The sequence below is a fragment of the Tachypleus tridentatus genome, chromosome 7, assembly GCF_004210375.1.
Source record: "Tachypleus tridentatus isolate NWPU-2018 chromosome 7, ASM421037v1, whole genome shotgun sequence".
Classification (NCBI taxonomy): domain Eukaryota; kingdom Metazoa; phylum Arthropoda; class Merostomata; order Xiphosura; family Limulidae; genus Tachypleus; species Tachypleus tridentatus.
In genome coordinates this window covers 170,506,784-170,531,418 of record NC_134831.1, presented here as the reverse complement: position 1 = coordinate 170,531,418, position 24,635 = coordinate 170,506,784, and the positions used below count along the sequence as shown (strand labels likewise).

General features: G+C 32.8%; 1 protein-coding gene across 1 annotated transcript; it reads left to right on the top strand.

Annotated features, from left to right (window-relative positions):
• The first annotated feature begins 5,037 nt into the window (after positions 1-5,037).
• On the top strand, positions 5,038-11,688 carry LOC143257206 (uncharacterized). Its single transcript, XM_076515586.1, has 3 exons — positions 5,038-5,194; positions 5,538-5,624; positions 9,007-11,688. Exons 1-3 carry the CDS (start codon positions 5,183-5,185, stop codon positions 9,280-9,282), a joined length of 375 nt encoding a protein of 124 aa, XP_076371701.1. The 5' UTR covers positions 5,038-5,182; the 3' UTR covers positions 9,283-11,688.
• The last annotated feature ends 12,947 nt before the right edge of the window (positions 11,689-24,635 follow it).

Sequence of the window (24,635 nt, the reverse complement as noted above, 5' to 3'; positions counted from 1 at the left end):
TAAAACAAAATCTGGTGAAAAACAGTATAAATTTGACATTACAATACAGTTTACATGTTTACCTGAAATGCAACCAGATCAACTGATATTTAAATTGTGCATGGATAATGAATCTTCAGAAAGTGTGTGTAATTGAATGCACACATTGTATTGGTGCGACAATCAGGAAACTTTCTACTCGTTTGTAGAAACATTTAAAACCTGGTGAAACATTGTGAATAAACTAAACAAATGTATACTACGTACAGCCGACAAAGATTGATGTGAGGTTTGAAAACATAGTTCTTTCTGATACTTAATAAATAATTCAGTTGCTAAAAGTTTATAAATAATTAATGAAAAAATTCATCTTAGAAGAACAGTAAAAATAGAATTATTCGGACGTAGTAAGCCTAGGTTTTGTTTGTAAAGAATTATATGGACGTAGTAGTTGGTTCAAATCCCCGTCACACCAAACCTGCTTGCCTTTTCAGCCGTGGGAGCGTTATAATGTTACGGTCAATCCCACTATTCATTGGTAAAAGAGTAGCCCAAGAGTTAGCGGTGTGTGGTGATGACTAGCTGCATTCCCTTACACTGTAAAATTAGGGACGGCTAACGCAGATAGCCCTCGTGTAGCTTTGCGCGAAAGTCCAAAAAAAAAAAAAAAGAATCATATGGACGTACTAAGCCTAACATTTGTTTGTTTTAGAGAAAAGACACAGTGACAATCTAATTAGTCTACGGGTGAGAATCGAACACTGAAGTGTTGTAGATTCGTAATTTTATCGTTGTCTTACGAGGGGATAACAAGCCTTAAAAAGAAGAGACAACACAAATACCAAAAGACATCTCGACGAACACTTGACGTTGTTCTTAGCCAGTATTCAATAGTTTAGTTGGCATAAAAAGGAAATGATATTGTAATTCGATTTAACGCATACTTCAGAATATATGTTCTTATTTTAAAGTTTCTACAGTTGTGAATAACAAAAAACAAACAAACAGAGACAGTTAATAACGTTACACGTACAAAATGTACAACATTTATTAATAATAAATATTTCTTCACTTTCTATACCACCCGGCATAGCCAGGTGGGTGAAGGCGTTCGACTCATAATCTGAGGATGGCAGGTTCGAATCCTCGTCGCACCAAACATACTCGCCCATTTAACCGTGGGTGCGTTATAGTGTGAGAGTCAATTTTACTATTTGTTGGTAGAAGAGTAGCCCAAGAGTTGGCGGTAGGTGGTGATGACAAGCTGCCTTCTATTTTGTTTTACACTTCTAAATTAGGGACGGCTAGCGCAGATAGCCTTTGTGTAGCTTTGCGCGAAAACAAACAAACACCTTCTATATTTGCTCAGTTGTATCAGGTATAAAAATATCTACATTTTAGAAATGACTCTTAGTTCCATAAAACTTTGAAAATGAAGGGAATATAAATCCCAAACTTTTTTGGGATTTATATTCCATCGTCAGTTTCACGAATGATGATAAACAATACATGGAAAACACTTGATCGCGTTAACACTTCGTGCCTGGCACTTGGAAACAATTGAAGTAAGACAACCATTTATTGTGTTTTATTTTGCTTCATCCTTATTGGTCGCGCAGTGATAATAACTAAAGTTTATAGGAACAGGAACTACTTTTTTGTCCTTGATCATAAAGCGCTCGTCTCGAAACTGTGAGATTAACAACAGGTAGCCCTGATTGTTTTAGCCTCCAACTTATCCAGGACAGAAAAAAAAACAGCCGTACGTAATAGAAAAACCAACAAAAACAATCCTGTTTCTCAAGCTGGGTGTGCACACTGTAACGGAAATAACAGCTTTCACTCCACAGCTTAAAGTAACAACACTAGGTCACGTACTTAATAAGTAGAAAACTGGGGTGTCTTCAAGAAACAGGAATACATGTACTAGGATAATTGTGTCGCCTTCCATATTCCAGGGGAGGTGTTTTAGTTATTATAATTATTGTCACTAAATCCTTCAGGCAAGATGAGTCTCGAGTTTCTGCTGGTTCTAGGAACCTTGAAGACTTAAACTGACTAATTATTAACGTATAGCTTTATTACCGGGCTAAACTTTCTTTCACTGCTTTATAACATAACATAATATGTCGTCTATTGAGACAATATGTGACCCACTGGTCCACCTTGGCTATTCCATACTCTAAACTAAACTAAAACTATCATAAAAATATTAAATCTAGCTCTCATCACTCATGTAGTTATAAAGCTTTTTCTTAAACTCGTTTAAATGTTACTGTCTCTACAACATCCGAAGACAACTCATTCCAAAGGTCAACTACATTGTTGGAAACTGTCTTATTTGAAGATGGCTCCTACACTGTCAAAATTTATATTTGTGTCTTCTAGTCCTACTATTACAATCTTAAACACCTCAATCCCATCACTTGTATTTTTTTTTTTCAAGAAAAAACAATTTGAGAAGTTTCAGCTTCCCTTCATATGACAGAATGGCATGACCAGATAATTAGGGCACTCGACTCTCAATATGAGGGTCGCGGGTTCAAATCCCCGTCACACCAAACATGCTCGCATTTTCAGCCGTGAGGGCATTATAATGTGACGGTTAATCTCACTATTCGTTGGTAAAAGATTAGCCCAAGAGTTGGTGGTGGGTGAGAATGACTAGCTGCCTTCCCTCTAGTCTTTCACTGCTAAATTAGGTACGGCTAGTGCAGATAGCCCTTGTGTAACTTTGCACAAAATTCAGAACAAAAAACAAAGCTTCCATCCCAGGTACCATTATAGTAACCCTTCGATAAACCTTTTCCAACAATTCAATGCCTCTCCCTTAGGTAAGAAGTTCAAGATTGAAAACAGTATTTCAAATGTGGCCTAACCAGCGACGTATACAATAAGATTATAACTTTTTAGATTTATATTCAATATTTCTGCAGATACAACCTAAAACTTCTGTTTGCCTTATCACTATCAACAACACGCTGCTTGGATGGCTTCAGTGACTGATCATCTATTACACCAAAATCCCCTTTCTTACCTGACAGTGTTAAGGTTATTCCTGCCAAAATTATACTTGTAATTCAAACTATGATAACCCATTGTCTTGCATTTATTATAATTAAAACTCATCAGCCATTTATTTACCCAACTCATTAAATGATCTAAATCCTTTTGTAAATCAGCAGCATCCTCTTCACAGCCATCAACACCTTAACATCATCTGCAACTTAAGCTAACTTATTGACCATTTCTTCATCTACGCCATTGATGTAAATCATAAAGGGCAAAATTCCCAAGACTGAAGTACCCCACTTGTAACATTAATCCAGATTAACTGAACTCCATTTATGACAACCCTCTGGTTTTTCCATCCAACCAGTCTTTTATCCAATTTACTAATTTATCCCACACACCTATACATATAATTAATTTACAAGTCTTTATGTGGCAATTTGTCAGCTACTTTCTGGAAGTTCAGATGCACCCTTACCCTCAAGTACAAAATCAGTAACGTTTTAAAGAATGTCCAAATATTTGTAGGTAAGGATTTTTCCTTCAGTGAAACCATGTTGACTATCCAATAAAATTCTAAATTCTGTCAAGTGAATTTTCAAATAATCCTTCAACAAAGTTTCCTAAGCCATTGCTACAACTGATGTAAAAGTAATTACATTAGAAAAAACCGTAGCAAGTGGCTCACATATATAATCCTTAACCTCTTTCAAAACCCTTGGGAAATATTATCTGGTACAGGAAAATCATTGCTTTCAAGCATCCAAATTTTATTACCTTATAACACCTATTACATAACATACATCCTATTACTACCTCATAACACTTATTACATGACGGAACATCCTGGTATTACATCATAACACCTATTACATAACATACATCCTGTATATGCAAAATAATTTAACTGCCCCAAAATCCTTCGTGGCAAATTTATAAAACTTTTATGCTCTAAGGATAAAACAGTTGTTTAATTGTAATGTTTCGTTTTATTTTATCACGTCAGTTAAAACACCGAGCAGTGAAAATACTTTAAGAGTTCTAACTTTAAGTTTTCACCAGTTTTACTGACAGCTATTTCTTTACTTGTACAAAAATATTCGGTTCCGGTTTAAACTTTGATCAAAAAAATTATTTAGTTAATTAGCAATGAGCTAAAAGGTTAAACATTTTAGTCGAGTGGAACAGCGGTGTGTCTGCGGACTTCCAGCGCTACAAATTGGGTTTTGATAGCCGTGATGAGTAGAGCACAACTAGTTTTGTGTTTAACTCCTAAGAAACCACTCGCGATATCGTTTTCTTTTTCCTCATAATTTAATCTTCCAATTTAATATTTTATTTCATTTTACTGTTCCCATTAAGACTGGTATAACAAGTTATTCAGTGATATCTTTCCGTAAATTGGAACAAAACAGTATAAGTACTTAAAAAAGAAACTGTGAAAATCTATAACATTATTAGTATTTTCATTGTCTTTATAATACTTTTAATTCGTGTGAAGTAAACCAAGTTGGACAAATACGAGCGTTGCACCGTAAAAAATATATTTACTGTAGTTGATGGCACAACGCCTTAAAAAGTACACTTTCTAACCAACTGAGCTTTCCGCGTGGTGATGACTGTTAATGGTTGGTAACTGTCTTTACTGTTTATGTTATTTGTTTTCGGTTGATTGGTAGAGCTTTTCTCTCAGTGAAAGATGTAATACTCGTGGTCAGTTCAGGCGGATTGATTTATCTGGAAATAGGACCGTAGAAGTCGCTAACACTGTAACAGTGCTCATAACTTAGATTGTGTAGAGACTAAATATTCATTGTACTTTTTTTTTTCACCTTGAGCTAAGCAAGACCTTTACCATTCTTATAACAACAAGTTTGTTAGGTCTGTCCTTGGATAATTCATCAGAAGATCTGAAACCCTTTATCTGAAAACAAATCTGGGTCAAGTTGACTACATCAATGTCAAACCAAAGTGCTTTGGACGACCTCGTCACATAAGTCGTAGAGCAGTAGAAAAGCCGTCTTACATTAGTGGCGGATTAATCCAATTCGTAAAACGGCCATGCTTGAATTTGTAATACCAGTCGGACCAAGCAACGAAAGTTTATATAAAGACCAAAAATCCAGCGACTGGTGTTTCATTGTTCAATAGTGACTATAAGACAGTCTTCATTTAACCGGATTGATCCAGCATGTTGTCCAAGGTAAATTCTGTTACGTTTATTTCAACGTAATTACGAACTTTTGAATCTTAATATTAAGTCTTACTGAAAGTATCTGTAAAGGAGAAAATTCTTTTACGACAGTAGATTTTGTTCTATAAAAACGGATGTATATATATATATATAATGTATATATAATGTGGTGTGATCGTTGAATTTAAAATTTAAAAATGTTTTTAAAATAATAAATAATTTTTTCCTTCTGAATAAACTATTTGCGTAAAAATGGAACTCTTTTTTAAAATTATAAATGTGTATTAACATTATTAATAATAAACACAATAACCTACACCTTTATTGTGGTATATATTGTTTGTTTTTTAAGGGAAAACTTTGTGTTTTTCTGCTGGTACTGTCATCGTCTCACGTTACACATTCTCGGGGAGTAGGGATTTCACACGCCTTCCAGGACGTAAGTATTTTAATATGGTGTTTACACATTGTTTTACTCTATCTTACCTTTACTAACAATAAGTAATTTTAGTGGAAGTTTGCAGGTTTTATCTCCGAGAGCCAAATACAATAAGTTGTTTTTATTGGGTGTTTTGGCCTGGCATGGCCAAGCATGTTAAGGCGTGAGACTCGTAAATCTGAGGGTCGCGGGTTCGCAGCCCCGTCGCACCAAACATGCTCGCCCTTTCAGCCGTGGGGGCGTTATAATGTAACGGTCAATCCCACTATTCGTTGATAAAAGAGTAGCCCAAGAGTTGGCGGTGGGTGGTGATGACTAGCTGCCTTCCCTCTAGCCTTACACTGCTAAATTAGGGACGGCTAGTACAGATAGCTCTCGAGTAGCTTTGTGCGAAATTCAAAAACAACCAACCAATTATTGGGTGTTTTGTCGCTTTTAATTTTTCTCTTGAAGTTCACAACCTTCAGGTTACTTTAAACGATTTGGATTTAAATTAATTAATGCTAGACGTTTGTAAATCTTAACGTCAAACGAAATACTTATTATCATACTAGTTTTTAATTTTTTGTTTAAATAATTAAATTGTTTTGGAAATAAAGCGTATTTTTTGATGAGACGGATGGAAAGGTTAGCTGGTTAGAAGTTTCCCACTAGGTGGACACAGCAGATAGCCCGATGTGGCTTTGTTATAAGAAAACACACACTCACGTCAAAGAAGAAAATAATTACAATTAAAATAACATACTGTTTAAGTGAAGAGAGACTAAGATATGATGGAACGAAGGAGGGAACGTGAGCTACAGTCATGCGAAATTAGTTTAAAAAACAACTTAAATAAATGACTTTTACATTTAGCCGCGGCAAAACGGCTCACGGAATAGTCCTATGTTTGTGTGTGTGTTTTGCTCAAGTACAAACTTTTAGCTCATAACTCCGTCATATCTTGACCGATTTGAGATTTACAATTTTAGACTCAGAAAGTCAAACCCTTTCAGTGGATGCATTTAATCACGTTCAAGGTCTAATACATTAATTTACTCTATTGCCACCAAAATGAATTTCAAGTGCCGCGGCTACAGAGGATACCCTTTATTTTTCTTTATGTCTTAATTCAATCCCCGAACATGTCCGCTCGTTTAGCTGTGAGGTCGTTTTAATGTGACGGTCAATTTCACTTTTCTTTGGTGAAGAAGTAGCACAAGAGTAGGCGGAGGGTGACGTAGACTAACTGCTTTCCATGTAATCCGTCCCTTTCAAATTAGGAACAATTGATGTTGATAGCCCTCTAACAGTTTTGCGCAAAATTGCAAAATCAAATAATTTTACAAATAATAGCGCAATAAATTTACATTTTTGTATTACTTTTTACCGCTAGATACCAAATGGCAGATCTATCGAAAAAAAATTGATTCGGGGTGAAACGAAGTGATGTTGACGAAAAAGAAGTGAGCTAAATTAAAATCATTGTACAAAAATATAACATTGTACAAAAATGTAACATTATACAAAAATATAACATTGTACAAAAATATAACTTTGCACAAAAATATAACATTGTACAAAAATATAACATTGTACAAAAATGTAACATTATACAAAAATATAACTTTGTACAAAAATATAACATTGTACAAAAATGTAACATTGTACAAAAATATAACTTTGTACAAAAATATAACTTTGTACAAAAATATAACATTGTACAAAAATGTAACATTGTACGAAAATATAACTTTGTACAAAAATATAACATTGTACAAAAATGTAACATTGTACAAAAATATAACATTGTACAAAAATATAACTTTGCACAAAAATATAACATTGTACAAAAATATAACTGTATCTGTGGATCGAGTTTATACTTCGATGTCTGAAACGTAAATCAAGAGCGTATCTGGATGATCCTCCTCTCCAAGTAGTGTTTTAAATAATTTTAAAAATAAAATCACCTTCTGTTAAAAATAACCAAACGAAATACCCTGTACGTGTGATTTTAGAATGATATTTGTGTTTCCCTCTAATTTTCCCGCCCCTTTTACCTCACTCCTGTACCGCGAAGGTGGCGTTACGGGAGTAGCAGTAGGAAGAATTAAGTATAAGTTATTAGCAGGTTTCTCAAAGGAATTTATAAAAATAATAGTGATAATAGAAATAAAACAAAGTAATTTATAGAAATAATAGTAATAACAGAAATAAAACAAAGTAATTTATAAAAATAATAGTAATAATAGAAATAAAACAAAGTAATTTCGTTCTTTTTTAAACAGTTGTTTTTTTACAATGAATACACCGTTCAAACTCATTGGCTCATTTCTATGACTTTCTATTACCTTCCCCATTACCTACATATGAAATGTACGGGTGGTCTGATGAATCCCATAACGTCTCCTGGATTACCTACATATGAAATGTACGGGTGGTCTGATGAATCCCATGACGTCTCCTGGAGATCCTCCCTCTTAGTATACTATATTAATATTTAAATATTTGATAATTATCTCATTATTTTTATTTATATTGTATAAATTATCATATATATACTAGATGTACTTCCACAGGGTCCCTGAAAGTGTTCTGTTTCAAGAGTAAATAATCCCAAAATTAAGAGTAACAAATTTATATGTCGTGCTGTGTTGTAGCCTACAGAGTGCATAATTCTTCTCATGATTCACGGCTTGCGCACGTTTTACTGATGTAAGAACAGTATAAAATGCAACATTAATCGTCCCACATATTACGTCATTTTATTATTTACTGGATGACTAACAGAAAGAACACTACTGTAATTAAGACAGGTGATACCGAAGGACCACTTTGGGTAAAAATAATTAATATTTTAGTGTAAAAAATATAAAGTGGCTGGTATTTGAATGTTTAATTTCTATTTTAAAATGCATCGATTAAATTGTATAACTGTAAAGAGAAACATAATTTAATTTTTATCTTCAATATATGAAGACAACAGGACTTCTTACGGCGTGAGCAAGGAAATTTTCAACTAATTAAGTCGAATTTTAATTCCAAAAGTTTCATTTAAAAGCTGAAACTTATAGTGAACATATTTTTCATAATTAACATCAAATATATTAAGAACGATTTTGAGGGTAATGATTAATGAATCACAAAATGCAGATAACAGTTGAATATACTAAGTAAAACGTTGTTGTTAGAACCAACTTTTCTTGTTGTTGTTATTCATGTTATTACCAAACACTGATTATGTAAATGATAATGCATTGTTTGAAAAATGAAACGTAATTCTTTAAGACTTATAATTTATAAATTGTTTCGGTTTTCCATGAATGTTATTATGCATGTTACATTTTGTACTATATTTTTCTGTTATAATAATATGTTGACCTATATTCCTTCTTCTTAGCAAAAAGGTAATTTTGCTTACTCTCAGTACACCGAGGATGGAACAGCAGATATTAATCTACAAAAAGCTTCACTAGATGGCAATAAAGTCAAGGGAATCAACGACAATTTCTCTCCTGAGCCAAGCAAATCAGCTTCACGAGAAATACTTCAACCAGCGGCTAGCAGCACTCGACGTCACAAACCTCCTGTGTACCCACCAATAAACAAAAACCTTCTTTATTCCATGGGCTACATCTACGTTAAAGACTTTGTGCCTCAGTTGGATTTCTATTAAGAATTTGGCAATGGTGTTGTTGGAACATGTTTACTTAGTTTCGCGCCACTAACCAGCAATGGCATTGCTCTGAAGGACTGACGTAAATGGACTTTCGCCCGTGTTAAGCATTTCGAAATGTCTGATAAAGAATCATCACTTTATAAAAATTTAGTGTATTTTGAATTACAAATGTAGGCAGACAAGCAATTCTTTAAATGCGAGTAATTCAAGTAAAAATTCGACTTGCAAGCCTTGGTTTTTTTTATTTTTCAGAAATATCTTGTTTTTGGAAGGAAGGTCCAGTTCTGGAAAAAATATGATAGTAAACATTTAAGATAGAGCTTTTTTATCATTCATTGTATTCTAATTTAATTTTGTTTATTCAGTATATGGTATTAGTAAATTGAACATGTATTATAAGCATTAATATATTTTAATGTTGCCGTGTTTGTTTTATTTTTCGAAATTCTCTTCTGTTTCGTATTGATAAACGAACGTTAATAACGCTCGAAACTAAACACCCTATTTGGAAAGGTTCACATATTTCTTGGATCATTTTAAGCTTGATGTTCTATATAGACTTATCCGACATTTGTAAGTGGGAAGAATGACCAGTTGTTAGTAGGGAAAATTTGACATAAATATTAAATACACAAGTATTACTTTTATTAAAAATTCAAATATTCGTGTGTTTTGCTTTTAAAAAGTGTATTTTAATGCGTGACTTGCTGTACATTTCTTGAAAGGTAACACCCTGTGACACATTTGATAAGTTAATGTAGAGATATGGCTGTCTTAAAAGAACTATTTAATTTAAGCTTTAAATATAAGTATTAATTCACGCACTGAACACGTAGTTCTTTCATGCCTGGTCGAGCGTGTTCTTATGATCTGTCCTTACGGAGGGTAAGACTAGTTTTCATTCCTCGTCTTCATGGTTGACGGAGCGTGTTCTTGTTACATGTGTTTGTAGAGATTTTAGTTCTTTTTATGTATATAGGAGCACTAAAGATACTCATATGTGAAAGTTTTTGTTTAGCGTAGAAAATTAGTTTGTTCTATTGCAGCTCTTAAACTGGTGATGGATCTTAGGCCTAAAATAAAGTACAAAGATCTCGCTTCATTACAAGTGCAAAGGGCTGGTAAAATGAATATATATATATATATATATAAATCAGTGCGGTAAAGCGTGATGTTATTACGCTTTGTTTTAATAGAAGTTTGTTTTAAAAAAGTTAATTGTTCAGTGGCAATAAATTACTTTGAATCGTTTTCTCTATCACTTGTGTAGGTTTCAGTTAGACCCGGCATGGCCAAGTGTGTTAAGGCGTTCGACTCGTAATCCGAGAGTCACGGGTTCGAATCTCGGTCACACCAAACATGTTCGCCCTTTCAGCCGTGGTAGCGTTATAATGTGACGGTCAATCCCACTATTCGTTAATAAAAGAGTAGCCTAAGAGTTGGCGGTGGGTGGTGATGACTAGCTGCCTTCCCTCTAGTCTTACACTGCTAAATTTGGGATGGCTAACGCAGATAGCCCTCGTGTAGCTTTGCGCAAAATTAAAAAAACAACAACAAACAAACAGGTTTTAGTTTGTAATTTTTCTTCTGGAAAAACAAACATAATCCTTCAAAATTTTATTTCTTTAATATCCTATTATCATTCTTCCAGCGAAAATCGTTAACCCTAAATTAACAAATGTGATCAACTTGTTAGCCGTCCTAAATTTAGAAGTGATAAACTATATGAAAGGCAGCTAGCTGGTAAACATTACCTGTTATCAACTATTGTGCCGCTTTCTACCAGAGAAAAGTAGGACTGACTGAATATTATAATGTCTAAACGAGTAGGGTTGACTGAATATTATAATGCCTAAACGAGTAGAACTGACTGAAATTATAATGCCTAAACGAGTAGGACTGACTGAATATTATAATGCCTAAACGAGTAGGACTGACTGAATATTATAATGCCTCAACGAGTAGGACTGACTGAATATTATAATGCCTAAACGAGTAGGACTGACTGAAATTATAATGTCTAAACGAGTAGGACTGACTGAATATTATAATGCCTAAACGAGTAGGACTGACTGAAATTATAATACCTAAACAAGTAGGACTGACTGAATATTATAATGCCTAAACGAGTAGGACTGACTGAATATTATAATGCCTAAACGAGTAGGACTGACTGAAATTATAATGCCTAAACGAGTAGGACTGACTGAATATTATAATGCCTAAACGAGTAGGACTGACTGAATATTATAATGCCTAAACGAGTAGGACTGACTGAATTTTATAATGCCTCAACGGCTGAAAGGCAAGCACGTTTAGGGACGTTTTTTTAAGTATTTTATTTCTTGTTAGAAACCTTGAAGGTTGGAAGTAAAATGACCTTATATAAAAATATTAGCAACATCTGTTTGTTTTACTTTGTTTCTTTGTAGTTAAGCACAAAGCCACTCAATGGGTTACATGTGCTGTGCTCACCATGGGCATCGAAAACCGATTTTAGCGTCATGAATCAGCTATGGAAAATCAAACTCCGAAATTTAGCATCTTATACCAACGAGACTACAAAATGTATCTTTAAGAATTGGCCTCGTGACGTTTTATAACCATAAAAAAATCAGGTGCGATACCTGCTATGGGCAGAGCACAAATTGTTCATTATGTACGTTTGTGCTTAACAATAAACAAAAAAAATGTATATATGCATTAAGCCTATTTGATAATGTTGCAGTCAAATCGATAAGATATCATTAACAATAAAAAAACTGACGCAAATAACACATAAAACATAATTTAAAAAGTTGTAAAACAAGATATATTTTATGATACACATAAAATTATGATTGTGTTGGATACGTTCTCTGATATATAAGTATGTTATGTGTTAGGATTGAAACTTTAGGTCATGGACAAGCCAAGAGGTTGCAGAAAATTAAGACAAATGCCACAAAAGCCGCTATGTGTTTTGTTGATCGATGCAATATTTGTAAAATGCCAACTTCTATAACCGATATAGTATAAACTTAATAAGAATATATTATAGTTTAAAGAAAAGCAATAGATATCGCAACCAAACAGGATAACAAAACATTCAAAATGTGTTGTTTTTTGTTCGAAACGTTTTAGTGATGAAGTAGTTATAGAAAGTAAAATAAAACGTCTGCTGGTGATATTCCACATTACCTCGAGCTTGTCATTAGTTTCTGTCCACGTGCTCGGGTATCCATAGTGACCTGGATATTTTCCCCTTTTATTCTGATTGTTTTGACAAAAAAAACAACAAATTACGGAAGTTATCAGTGATTGGTTGACGATGGAAGTTGTCAGAGGTTGGCTGACAAAGGATAATGTCACAAATATTCTGGTTTGATTTGTGGTTCAGAAAGGGCGTGGGTCTTAACATTCCATAGTCATTTTTAACTTGTCCTTAACTGGGAAACTGCTAACCTGATAACCGCATGATGTATTTAGGATGTGTCACGAGTAGGAATGCACGTTCTAAGATAGGACAAACGTTTACCTTTTTGTTTTTTTGGCTTGCGTTTCCAACAGATAAACATTTCACCTGTAGACCTCTACTCATTGTTATTGAATAACGCCGCCCATCGTGTAATAAGTGAAATTCGATAGCGGTACAATCCGATGGAATTACATTTTCTAAGATAATTTATTCACGTGAAAAAAGCCGATCTCAGAGTCTCTTATCTCTGGCCAAGTTTTTCATGTAAAAAGTTTATCTTAAATTCAAAGTATATAGAAAAGGCAGAAAATTCAAATATATATATACATATATATTCAAATATTTAAATCCAGGTGCTTTTGGAAAAATAAATAATTCTTCTTCGGACGTAGATTCAGATCCAAATGAAAAGTCTACCTTTGAAAATGTTATTATACTACAGTATAGTATAGTATAATTTTGTTTTTATTTGTATCACTTAGTTTTGTTGTTGTTTTTTAACAGTTTGTTAGAAATATTGATGGGACTTTGAACTAGAAAATGAGTTCATATCAATTTGCCCGGCATGGCCAGGTGACTTAAGGTGTTCGACTCATAATCAGAGGATTACGCATTCGAATCCCCGTCGCACCAAACATGTTCCCCCCTTTCAGCCGTGGGTGCGTTATAATGTGACGGTCAATTAGTTGGTAAAAGAGTATCCCAAGAGTTGGCGGTAGATGGTGATGACTAGCTGCCTTCCCTCTAGTTTTACGCTGCTAAATTAGAGATGGCTAGCGCAGATAGCCCTTGTGTAACTTTGCGCAAAATTCAAAACAACCAAACAAACTGTATCAATTTATTATATTTACTACGTGAATTATGTTCATAATCAAATAGCGTTTAAGAAACCTCATTCTGTGAATCCTGAGAAAATGGTTTATTACAGGTTGTACGAATGGCTGCCAGTGTTGTTGTTGTTATTTTAATATATATTTGAAGTAAAGAGTCCAACTGTAGTCTTCCAAAAATTTAAACTGGTATATTAGAGGGTAGAAAGCTAATTAACAGCCACCTTTGCCGACTCTTGGACAATAGAAAAGAGGAATTTAACTCTCATTGCTATAACGCATTAATATTTGTAGTATTTACGGGTCAGCCACAGTTAGCATCTCAGTCCAGTATGCTCAGTATCAGACCAGTCTTCCAATAAAAAATGAAAACTAGATAATTCCCATTCCGTCCTTCAATACAAATGAGACGATTTTAGGGTTAATTATTAACTATTTTGCTGTTAAGTACAAAGTCAAACAATGGGATACCTTTGTTGTGTTTTAGTGTTATGAGCCTTCAGACTAACCGATGAACCCGTAGAAGGCGTCGTTATTAATAAATTGTTTATAACTGACTCAGAGAAGAGGAAGATAAACTCTGAGACTCCATCTCCGTGGCTCAATGACAAGTCTGACAGATTATAAGGCTAAAAGTTGGTTTCGAAATAAACCAGTAAGTGAAACAAGTACACAAAGTTTCTCGAGTAAATCATTAAAAATACCCAAAGTCTTTTATTTTCTATGTTTAAGTGTCATTTCAAATTAAGAGACAAAATTATGGTGTTGTACAGGAAAATGGGCGTATCTCGTTTGTTAGAGCATCTAGAAAGGCTCCATGCTACTGTCAGTTTTTTAAAAGAGATTTCAATGATTTCATAAACAACGTTATTAGAAAAATAACCCAAATAAAAATAGTTTGGGTTCCTGTAAAGCAGAAAACTACATAGTGGGCTATCTGTGCTCTGCCTACGGTTGGCATCGAAACCCGATTTAAAGTCCATTGACTTATCACTGAGTCACGAGGAAGGAAAAGAAAAGAGAGATACTGCAAATAATTTGTGTGTCTATCTTGTCAGGTGGTACACCTTAAGAACCGTGACACATAAGCCTTAATGCTGGGTGATTTTCACTGCACAATCTCTTAAGTAATAAACTTCAAGTGGCGCAGTTCTAATTATTTGTTTTTCTTAGGTTTTGGAAAGCTCACTTTGACAAAGCCTGAACATTTCTATAACTCAAACATATATATAATACAACAGATATTTATTTATTCTAAACAATATTCTAAAAATTGTGATAAAACGATCATTTGATGCAATAACAATGAAATTAAATAATAAATAATTTATTAACTGAAAAGAAAATATATAAATATAACCAGCTGTTCGCTTGTTTGTTTTTGAATTTCGCACAAAGTTACTCGAGGGCTATCTGTGCTAGCCGTCCCTAATTTAGCAGTTTAAGACTACAAAGAAGGCAGCTAGTCATCACCACCCACCGCCAACTCTTGGGCTACTCTTTTACCAACGAATAGTGGGATTGACCGAACATTATACACCCCCACGGCTGGGAAGGCGAGCATGTTTAGCGCGACGCGGGCGCGTACCCGCGACCCTCGGATTACGAGTCGCACGCCTTACGCGCTCGGCCATGCCAGGCCCAGCTGTTCGCAGAGGCCAGATGATGGTTAACTTTTCCAACTCATAATTTGCTTGCGGGCTGATAGATCGAATCCCATCACGCAGCATGCTAACCACTTCAGCCCTAAGGGCGTTATAATGTAACTTTCCATTGGTAAAAGAAAAATGTACGAATTAGCAGTAAGTGTACTAGCTTCATTCTTTCTAGTATATCACTTCAAAATTAGGGACGGCTAATGCAGCTAGAACTCGTATAGTGTTGAGCGAAATGCAACAAGTAAGCCACATATCTGCCAGTTTCACGAAAAATTAAAATATAGAATAATTATAATATTTTGTCGGCCCTACATAGCCATAAGTTGCGAATGATTTCATATTATTTATACCTTTATTTAATGAAACAAAAATCACTTTTGGAAATTTAGTTAAAAAAATGAAATTAATAGGAATTATTGACATAAATTATTGCCCCCTGCTAGTGAGTCGACGGCCTTACAGCCCTAAAATCAGGGTTTCGATTCCCCTCGGTGTGCTCAGCGGATAGCCCGATTTAGTTTTGCTGTTAAAAATACACATAAATTATTTTATGATGCTGCCATCTAGTAGGAACATTCTAAAACAAAGTGCCCTATTTCGGTATTTTCCATCTGAGATCGAAAAGAAATATCGGGAAAAGTTGCTTTAAAAACTTCCCCGACGTCGAACAAAACAAAACTGTCAGTTTCATATGGTTTTCCGGTTTCTTTCGTTGGTGAATCTTTCAAAATTAAAAGTTTTTTAACGTGTGGCATATCTTAGAAAAAAACAGAAGATATCTACAAACAGACGATCGGACAGACAGGAAGACAGATAAACAGAGAGGAGGACTGGTAGATATAACAAGTAGATAGACCACCCATAACATTTCCTCACGTACGTGGTATACTTTATACTATCGACATCCAACGTGAGCAGAATTTGAAGGTAAAAAAGAACAGGTAAGACTACTTGTCTGGTTCAAAGAGGCTGACGCCCTTCTTTCATCCCTGTTACTTTCGTACTTCAGCGAAAAAAAGCAAACAACAATAAAAATAAACAACTAGCTCTCTATCACGTTAATCTCCAGTGAAAAACAACAATAAAAATAAACAACTAGTTCTCTATCACATTGATATTCAATGAAAAACAACAATTAAAATATCAACTAGCTCTCTATCACGTTCATCTTCAGTGAAAAACAACAATCAAACAAACAACTAGCTCTTTAACACGTCGATCTTCAGTGTAAAACAACAATAAAATAAAGAACTAGCTCTTTAACACGTCGATCTTCAGTGTAAAACAACAATAAAAATAAAGAACTAGCTCTTTAACACGTCGATCTTCAGTGTAAAACAACAATAAAAATAAAGAACTAGCTCTTTAACACGTCGATCTTCAGTGTAAAACAACAATAAAAATAAAGAACTAGCTCTCTATTACGTTAATCTCCAGTGAAAAACAACAATACAAATATCAAGTAGCTCTCTATCACGTTGATCTTCAGTGAAAAACAACAATAAAAATAGAAAGTAGCTCTCTATCACGTTGATCTTCAGTGAAAAACAACAATAAAAATACACAACTAGCTCTCTATTACGTTGATCTTCAGTAAAAAAGAGCAATAAAAATAAACAATTAGCTCTCTATTACGTTGATCTTCAGTAAAAAAGAGCAATACAAATAAACAATTAGCTCTCTATCACGTTGATCTTCAGTGAAAAATAAAAATAAACAACTAGTTCTGTGTCACGTTGATCTTTAGTGAAAAACAACAATGAAAATTAACAACTAGCTCTCTATAACGTTGATCTTCAGTGAAAAACAACAATAAAAATATCAAGTAGCTCTCTATCACGTTTATCTTCAGTGAAAAACAACAATAAAAATAAACAACTAGTTCTCTATCACATTGATATTCAATGAAAAACAACAATTAAAATAAACAATTAGCTCTCTATTACGTTGATCTTCAGTTAAAAACAATAAAAATAAACAACTAGCTCTCTATCACGTTGATCTTCAGTGAAAAACAATAAAAATAACAACTAACTCTCTATCACAATGATCTTCAGTAAAAACAACAATAAAAATATCAACTAGCTCTTTAACACGTCGATCTTCAGTGTAAAACAACAATAAAAATAAAGAACTAGCTCTTTAACACGTCGATCTTCAGTGTAAAACAACAATAAAAATAAAGAACTAGCTCTCTATTACGTTAATCTCCAGTGAAAAGAACAATACAAATATCAAGTAGCTCTCTATCACGTTGATCTTCAGTGAAAAACAACAATAAAAATACACAACTAGCTCTCTATTACGTTGATCTTCAGTAAAAAAGAGCAATAAAAATAAACAATTAGCTCTCTATTACGTTGATCTTCAGTAAAAAAGAGCAATACAAATAAACAATTAGCTCTCTATCACGTTGATCTTCAGTGAAAAATAAAAATAAACAACTAGTTCTGTGTCACGTTGATCTTCAGTGAAAAACAATAAAAATAAACAACTAACTCTCTATCACAATGATCTTCAGTAAAAAACAACAATAAAACAAATAACTAGCTCTTTAACACGTCGATCTTCAGTGTAAAACAACAATAAAAATAAAGAACTAGCTCTTTAACACGTCGATCTTCAGTGTAAAACAACAATAAAAATAAAGAACTACCTCTTTAACACGTCGATCTTCAGTGTATACAACAATAAAAATAAAGAACTAGCTCTCTATCACGTTAATCTCCAGTAAAAAAAAAATAAACAACTAGCTCTTTAACACGTCGATCTTCAGTGTAAAACAACAATAAAAATAAACAACTAGCTCTCTATAACGTTGATTTTCAGTGAAAAACAAAAATAAAATAAACAACTAGCTCTCTATCACGTTGATCTTCAGTAAAAAACAATAAAAATAAACAACTAGCTCTATATTACGTTGATCTTCAGTAAAAAACAGTAAAATAAACAACTAGCTCTCTATCACGTTAATCTCCAGTAAAAAACAACAATAAAACAAACAACTAGCTCTTTAACACGTCGATCTTCAGTGTAAAACAACAATAAAAATATGAACTAGCTCTCTATCACGTTCTTCTTCAGTGAAAAACAACAAGAAAACAAACAACTAGCTCTTTAACACGTCGATCTTCAGTGTAAAACAACAATAAAAATAAACAACTAGCTCTGTATCACGTTGATCTTCAGTAAAAAACAATAAAACTAAACAACTAGCTCTCTATCACGTTAATCTCCAGTAAAAAACAACAATAAAACAAACAACTAACTCTTTAACTCGTCGATCTTCAGTGTAAAACAACAATAAAAATAAAGAACTAGCTCTCTATCACGTTGATCTTCAGTAAAAAACAACAATAAAAAGAAACAACTTGCTCTCTATTACGTTAATCTCCAGTGAAAAACAACAATAAAAATAAACAACTTGCTCTCTATTACGTTAATCTCCAGTGAAACACAGTAATACAAATATCAAGTAGCTCTCTATCACGTTGATCTTCAGTAAAAAACAACAATAAAAATAAATAACTAGCTCTCTATCACGTTGATCTTCAGTGCAAAACAACAATACAAATATCAAGTAGCTCTCTATAACGTTGATCTTCAGTGAAAAACAAGAATTAAAATATCAAGTAACTCTCTATCACGTTGATCTCCAGTGAACAATAAAAATAAACAACTAGCTCTTTGTCACGTTGGTCTTCAGTGAAAAACAACAATAAAAATAAAGAACTAGCTCTCTATCACGTTGATCTCCAGTGAACAATAACAATAAAAATAAACAATTAGCTCTTTTTCATGTTGATCTCCAGTGAACAATAAAAATGAACAACTAGCTCTTTATCACGTTGATCTGCAGTGAAAAACAACAATAAAAATAAACAACTAGCTTTCTATTACGTTGATCTTCAGTAAAAAAGAGCAATAAAAATAAATAATTAGCTCTCTATCACGTTGATCTTCAGTGAAAAATAACAATAAAAATAAACAATTAGCTCTCTATCACGTTGATCTCCACTGAACAATAACAATAAAAATAAACAATTAGCTCTCTATCACGTTGATCTCCAGTGAACAATAAAAATAAACAACTAGCTCTTAATGACGTTGATCTTCAGTGAAAAATAACAATAAAATAAACGACAAGCTCTCTATCACGTTGATCTTCAGTGAAAACAACAATAAAATAAACGACTAGCTCTCTATCACGTTAATCTTCAGTGAAGAACAACAATAAAAATATCAAGTAGCTCTCTATCACCTTTATCTTCAGTGAAAACAACAATGAAAATAAACAACTAGCTCTCTATTACGTTGATCTCCAGTGAAAAACAACAATAAAAATATCAAGTAGCTCTCTATCACGTTGATCTTCAATGAAAAATAACAATAAAAATATCAAGTTGCTCTCTATCACGTTGATCTTCAGTGAAAAACAACAATAAAAATACACAAATAGCTCTCTATTACGTTGATCTTCAGTAAAAAAGAGCAATAAAAATAAACAATTAGCTCTCTATTACGTTGATCTTCAGTGAAAAATAAAAATAAACAACTAGTTCTGTGTCACGTTGATCTTCAGTGAAAAATAAAAATAAACAACTAGTTCTGTGTCACGTTGATTTTCAGTGAAAAACAACAATAAAAATTAACAACTAGCTCTCTATAACGTTGATCTTCAGTGAAAAACAACAATAAAAATATCAAGTAGCTCTCTATCACGTTTATCTTCAGTGAAAAACAACAATAAAAATAAACAACTTGCTCTCTATTACGTTAATTTCCAGTGAAAAACAACAATACAAATATCAAGTAGCTCTCTATCACGTTGATCTTCAGTAAAAAACAACAATAAAAATAAACAACTAGCTCTCTATCACGTTGATCTCCAGTGAACAATAAAAATAAACAACTAGCTCTCTGTCACGTTGATCTTCAGTGAAAAACAACAATAAAAATAAACAACTAGCTCTCTATAACGTTTATCTTCAGTGAAAAACAACAATAAAAATATCAAGTAGCTCTCTATCACGTTGGTCTTCAGTGAAAAACAACAATAAAAATAAACAACTTGCTCTCTATTACGTTAATCTCCAGTGAAAAACAACAATACAAATATCAAGTAGCTCTCTATCACGTTGATCTTCAGTGAAAAACAACAATAAAAATATCAAGTAGCTTTCTATCACGTTGATCTTCAGTGAAAAACAACAATAAAAATACACAACTAGCTCTCTATTACGTTGATTTTCAGTAAAAAAGAGGAATAAAAATAAATAATTATCTCTCTATCACGTTGATCTTCAGTGAAAAATAACAATAAAAATAAACAACTAGCTCTTAATCAAGTTGATCTTCAGTGATAAATAACAATAAAAATAAACAACTAGCTCTCTATCACGTTGATCTTCAGTGAAAAACAACAATAAAAATAAACAACTAGCTCTCTATCACGTTTATCTTCAGTGTAAAACAACAATAAAAATATCAAGTAGCTCTCTATCACGTTTATCTTCAGTGAAAAACAACAATAAAAATAAACAACTAGCTCTCTATCACGTTAATTTCCAGTGAAAAACAACAATAAAAATATCAAGTAGCTCTCTATCAGGTTGATCTTCAGTGAAAAACAACAATAAAAATATCAAATAGCTCTCTATCACGTTGGTCTTCAGTGAAAAACAACAATAAAAATAAACAACTTGCTCTCTATTTCGTTAATCTCCAGTGAAAAACAACATTACAAATATCAAGTAGCTCTCTAGCACGTTGAGCTTCAGTGAAAAACAACAATAAAAATATCAAGTAGCTCTCTATCACGTTGATCTTCAGTGAAAAACAACAATAAAAATACACAACTAGCTCTCTATTACGTTGATCTTCAGTAAAAAAGAGCAATAAAAATAAACAATTAGCTTTCTATTACGTTGATCTTCAGTAAAAAAGAGCAATAAAGATAAACAATTAGCTCTCTATCACGTTGATCTTCAGTGAAAAATAAAAATAAACAACTGGTTCTGTGTCACGTTGATCTTCAGTGAAAAACAGCAATAAAAATTAACAACTAGCTCTCTATCACGTTTATCTTCAGTGAAAAACAACAATAAAAATAAACAACTTGCTCTGTATTACGTTAATCTCCAGTGAAAAACAACAATACAAATATCAAGTATCTCTCTATCACGTTGATCTTCAGTAAAAAACAACAATAAAAATAAACAACTAGCTCTCTATCACGTTGATCTCCAGTGAACAATAAAAATAAACAACTAGCTCTCTGTCACGTTGATCTTCAGTGAAAAACAACAATAAAAATATCAAGTAGCTCTCTATCACGTTGGTCTTCAGTGAAAAACAACAATAAGAATAAACAGCTAGCTCTCTATTTTAAGTTGATCTTCAGTAAAAAAGAGCAATAAAAATAAATAATTAGCTCTCTGTCACGTTGATCTTCAGTGAAAAATAACAATAAAAATAAACAATTAGCTCTCTATCATGTTGATCTCCAGTGAACAATAAAAATGAAGAACTAGCTCTTTATCACGTTGATCTTCAGTGAAAACAACAAAAAATAAACAACTAGCTCTCTATTACGTTGATCTTCAGTAAAAAAGAGCAATAAAAATAAACAATTAGCTCTCTATTACGTTTATCTTCAGTAAAAAAGAGCAATAAAAATAAACAATTAGCTCTCTATCATGTTGATCTCCAGTGAACAATAAAAATGAACAACTAGCTCTTTATCACGTTGATCTTCAGTGAAAAACAACAATAAAAATAAACAACTAGCTCTCTATTACGTTGATCTTCAGTAAAAAAGAGCAATAAAAATAAATAATTAGCTCTCTATCACGTTGATCTTCAGTGAAAAATAACAATAAAAATAAACAATTAGCTCTCTATCACGTTGATCTCCACTGAACAATAACAATAAAAATAAAGAATTAGCTCTCTATCACGTTGATCTCCAGTGAACAATAAAAATAAACAACTAGCTCTTAATCACGTTGATCTTCAGTGAAAAACAGCAATAAAAATAAACAACTAGCTCTCTATCACGTTTATGTTCAGTGAAAAACAACAATAAAAATATCAAGTAGCTCTCTATCACGTTTATCTTCAGTGAAAAACAACAATAAAAATAAACAACTAGCTTTCTATCACGTTAATCTCCAGTGAAAAACAACAATAAATATATCAAGTAGCTCTCTGTCAGGTTGATCTTCAGTGAAAAACAACAATAAAAATATCAAGTAGCTCTCTATCATGTTGATCTTCAGTAAAAAACAACAATAAAAATAAACAACTAGCTCTCTATCACGTTGATCTTCAGTGAAAAACAACTATAAAAATAAACAACTAGCTCTTTATTACGTTAATCTCCAGTGAAAAACAACAATAAAGATATCAACTAGCTCTCTATCAGTTTAATCTCTAGTGAAAAACAACAATAAAGATATCAACTAGCTCTCTATCACGTTAATCTCCAGTGAAAACAAGAATAAAATAAACAACTCGCTCTCTATTACGTTAATCTTTTGTGAAAAACAACAATAAAAATAAACAACTAGCTCTCTATCACGTTAATCTTCAGTGAAAAACAAGAAACAGAAAAACAGACAAATGTTTATCTAAAACCATTAAGACACCACACAATCGAATTTCTTTTCTGAACTGTGTTTGTGTTTAGAACAAAGCCTCACTGGGCTTTATGCTGTGTCCACTACGGGGAATCGAATCTTATAGTATAGTATTCCAAGACCATAGGTGATCTTTCTTCTTAAAGTTGTTGTTACTGTTTAGTGAAAACTACAAAATAAGCCTAACTGCGCTCTCTCCTCAGCGGGAAATCGAACCCCAAATCGAAGCAAATATACTTACCGCTGATTCACCAATAAGATGTCCTTAAATAAACAATTATTTAATATTGGTAATGTATACTTTTCAATCTAAGTAACATAGGAAAAAGTAATCGAATTTTCTAATATATCAATGTATTTTTATGGACACGAAGTTTATGAACTCCTGATTATTTTAGTGAATAAATTTATTTCAAGTGTAAAATTAAAGACAACTAAAACCAAAGAAACTTCTAATTCAAAATACTTTAGTTGTGGAATTGTGGAGAAATTTTCTAACTGAATTTAAAGAACCAAACCATACAAACTTCATTTCAGTGCTTTTGATGAAAAATGTATTTATGCTGTGATTTGAATCCAAATACGAGAGTTTATTACTATTTAAAATTATTTTCATAACTGAAATTTACTCTTGTAACAAGATTTGACGTTTTATGAAATGATTTCTGAATTGTTTTTTAGAGAATAAACATCTTCCCATAAAATAAGACAGCATTGAAAATGTTTATTATCGGAAAACAAATAGCTTTTTATTTATTAAGATAACTTTCGTAGCAGTAATGTTTCCTGATGAACCTCTGTTGGTCTTTGTAAAAGAAAGAACTCCCTTTTGACTAATATAACATTTACTGCTATGAAGCTTTGTTACTCTATAAAGGAAAAAACAATTATCATGGATTAAGATAACCTTTGTTGCTGTAAAGTGTCCATCAGGCACTAAATCTCACAGCACGACCTTTCATTATCTTGATAGTGTAACATCATATTTTCAGAAGTCTCTACCAGGAAGAATTAAGAATTACAAATTAAGTTTCAGAGAAGTTCCTTGTTCTCTTTACTATGTCTTTCCAGAAGTTTCTGCCAGGAAGAATTAAGAATTACAAATTAAGTTTCAGAGGAGTTCCTTGTTCTCTTTACTACGTCTTTCCAGAAGTTTCTACCAGGTAGAATTAAGAATTACAAATTAAGTTTCAGAGAAGTTCCTTATTCTCTTTACTACGTCTTTCCAATAGTTTCTACCAGGTAGAATTAAGAATTACAAATTAAGTTTCAGAGAAGTTCCTTGTTCTCTTTACTACGTCTTTCCAGAAGTTTCTACCAGGTAGAATTAAGAATTACAAATTAAGCTTCAGAGGAGTTTCTTGTCCTCTTTACTACGTCTTTCCAGAAGTTTCTACCAGGAAGAATTAAGAATTACAAATTAAATTTCAGAGAAGTTCCTTGTTCTCTTTACTACGTCTTTCCAGAAGTTTCTACCAGGAAGAATTAAGAATTACAAATTAAGTTTCAGAGGAGTTTCTTTTTCTTTTTACTACGTCTTTTCAGAAGTTCACATTGATTTATCTCTCTATTTTTCTTTATTTTAAATTTGATAGAACAGTTCACATTGGTTTGTCTCTCTAGTTTTCTTTATTTTAAATTTGATAGAACAGTTCACATTGGTTTGTCTCTCTAGTTTTCTTTATTTAAAATTTGATAGAACAGTTCACATTGGTTTATCTCTGTATTTTTATTTTAAATTTGATTGAACAGTTCACATTGGTTT

Coding starts and splice junctions, on each gene's coding strand:
- LOC143257206 (XM_076515586.1), top strand. Junction 5,625..9,006: donor TTTCACACGCCTTCCAGGAC/GTAAGTATTTTA, acceptor CCTTCTTCTTAG/CAAAAAGGTAATTTTGCTTA.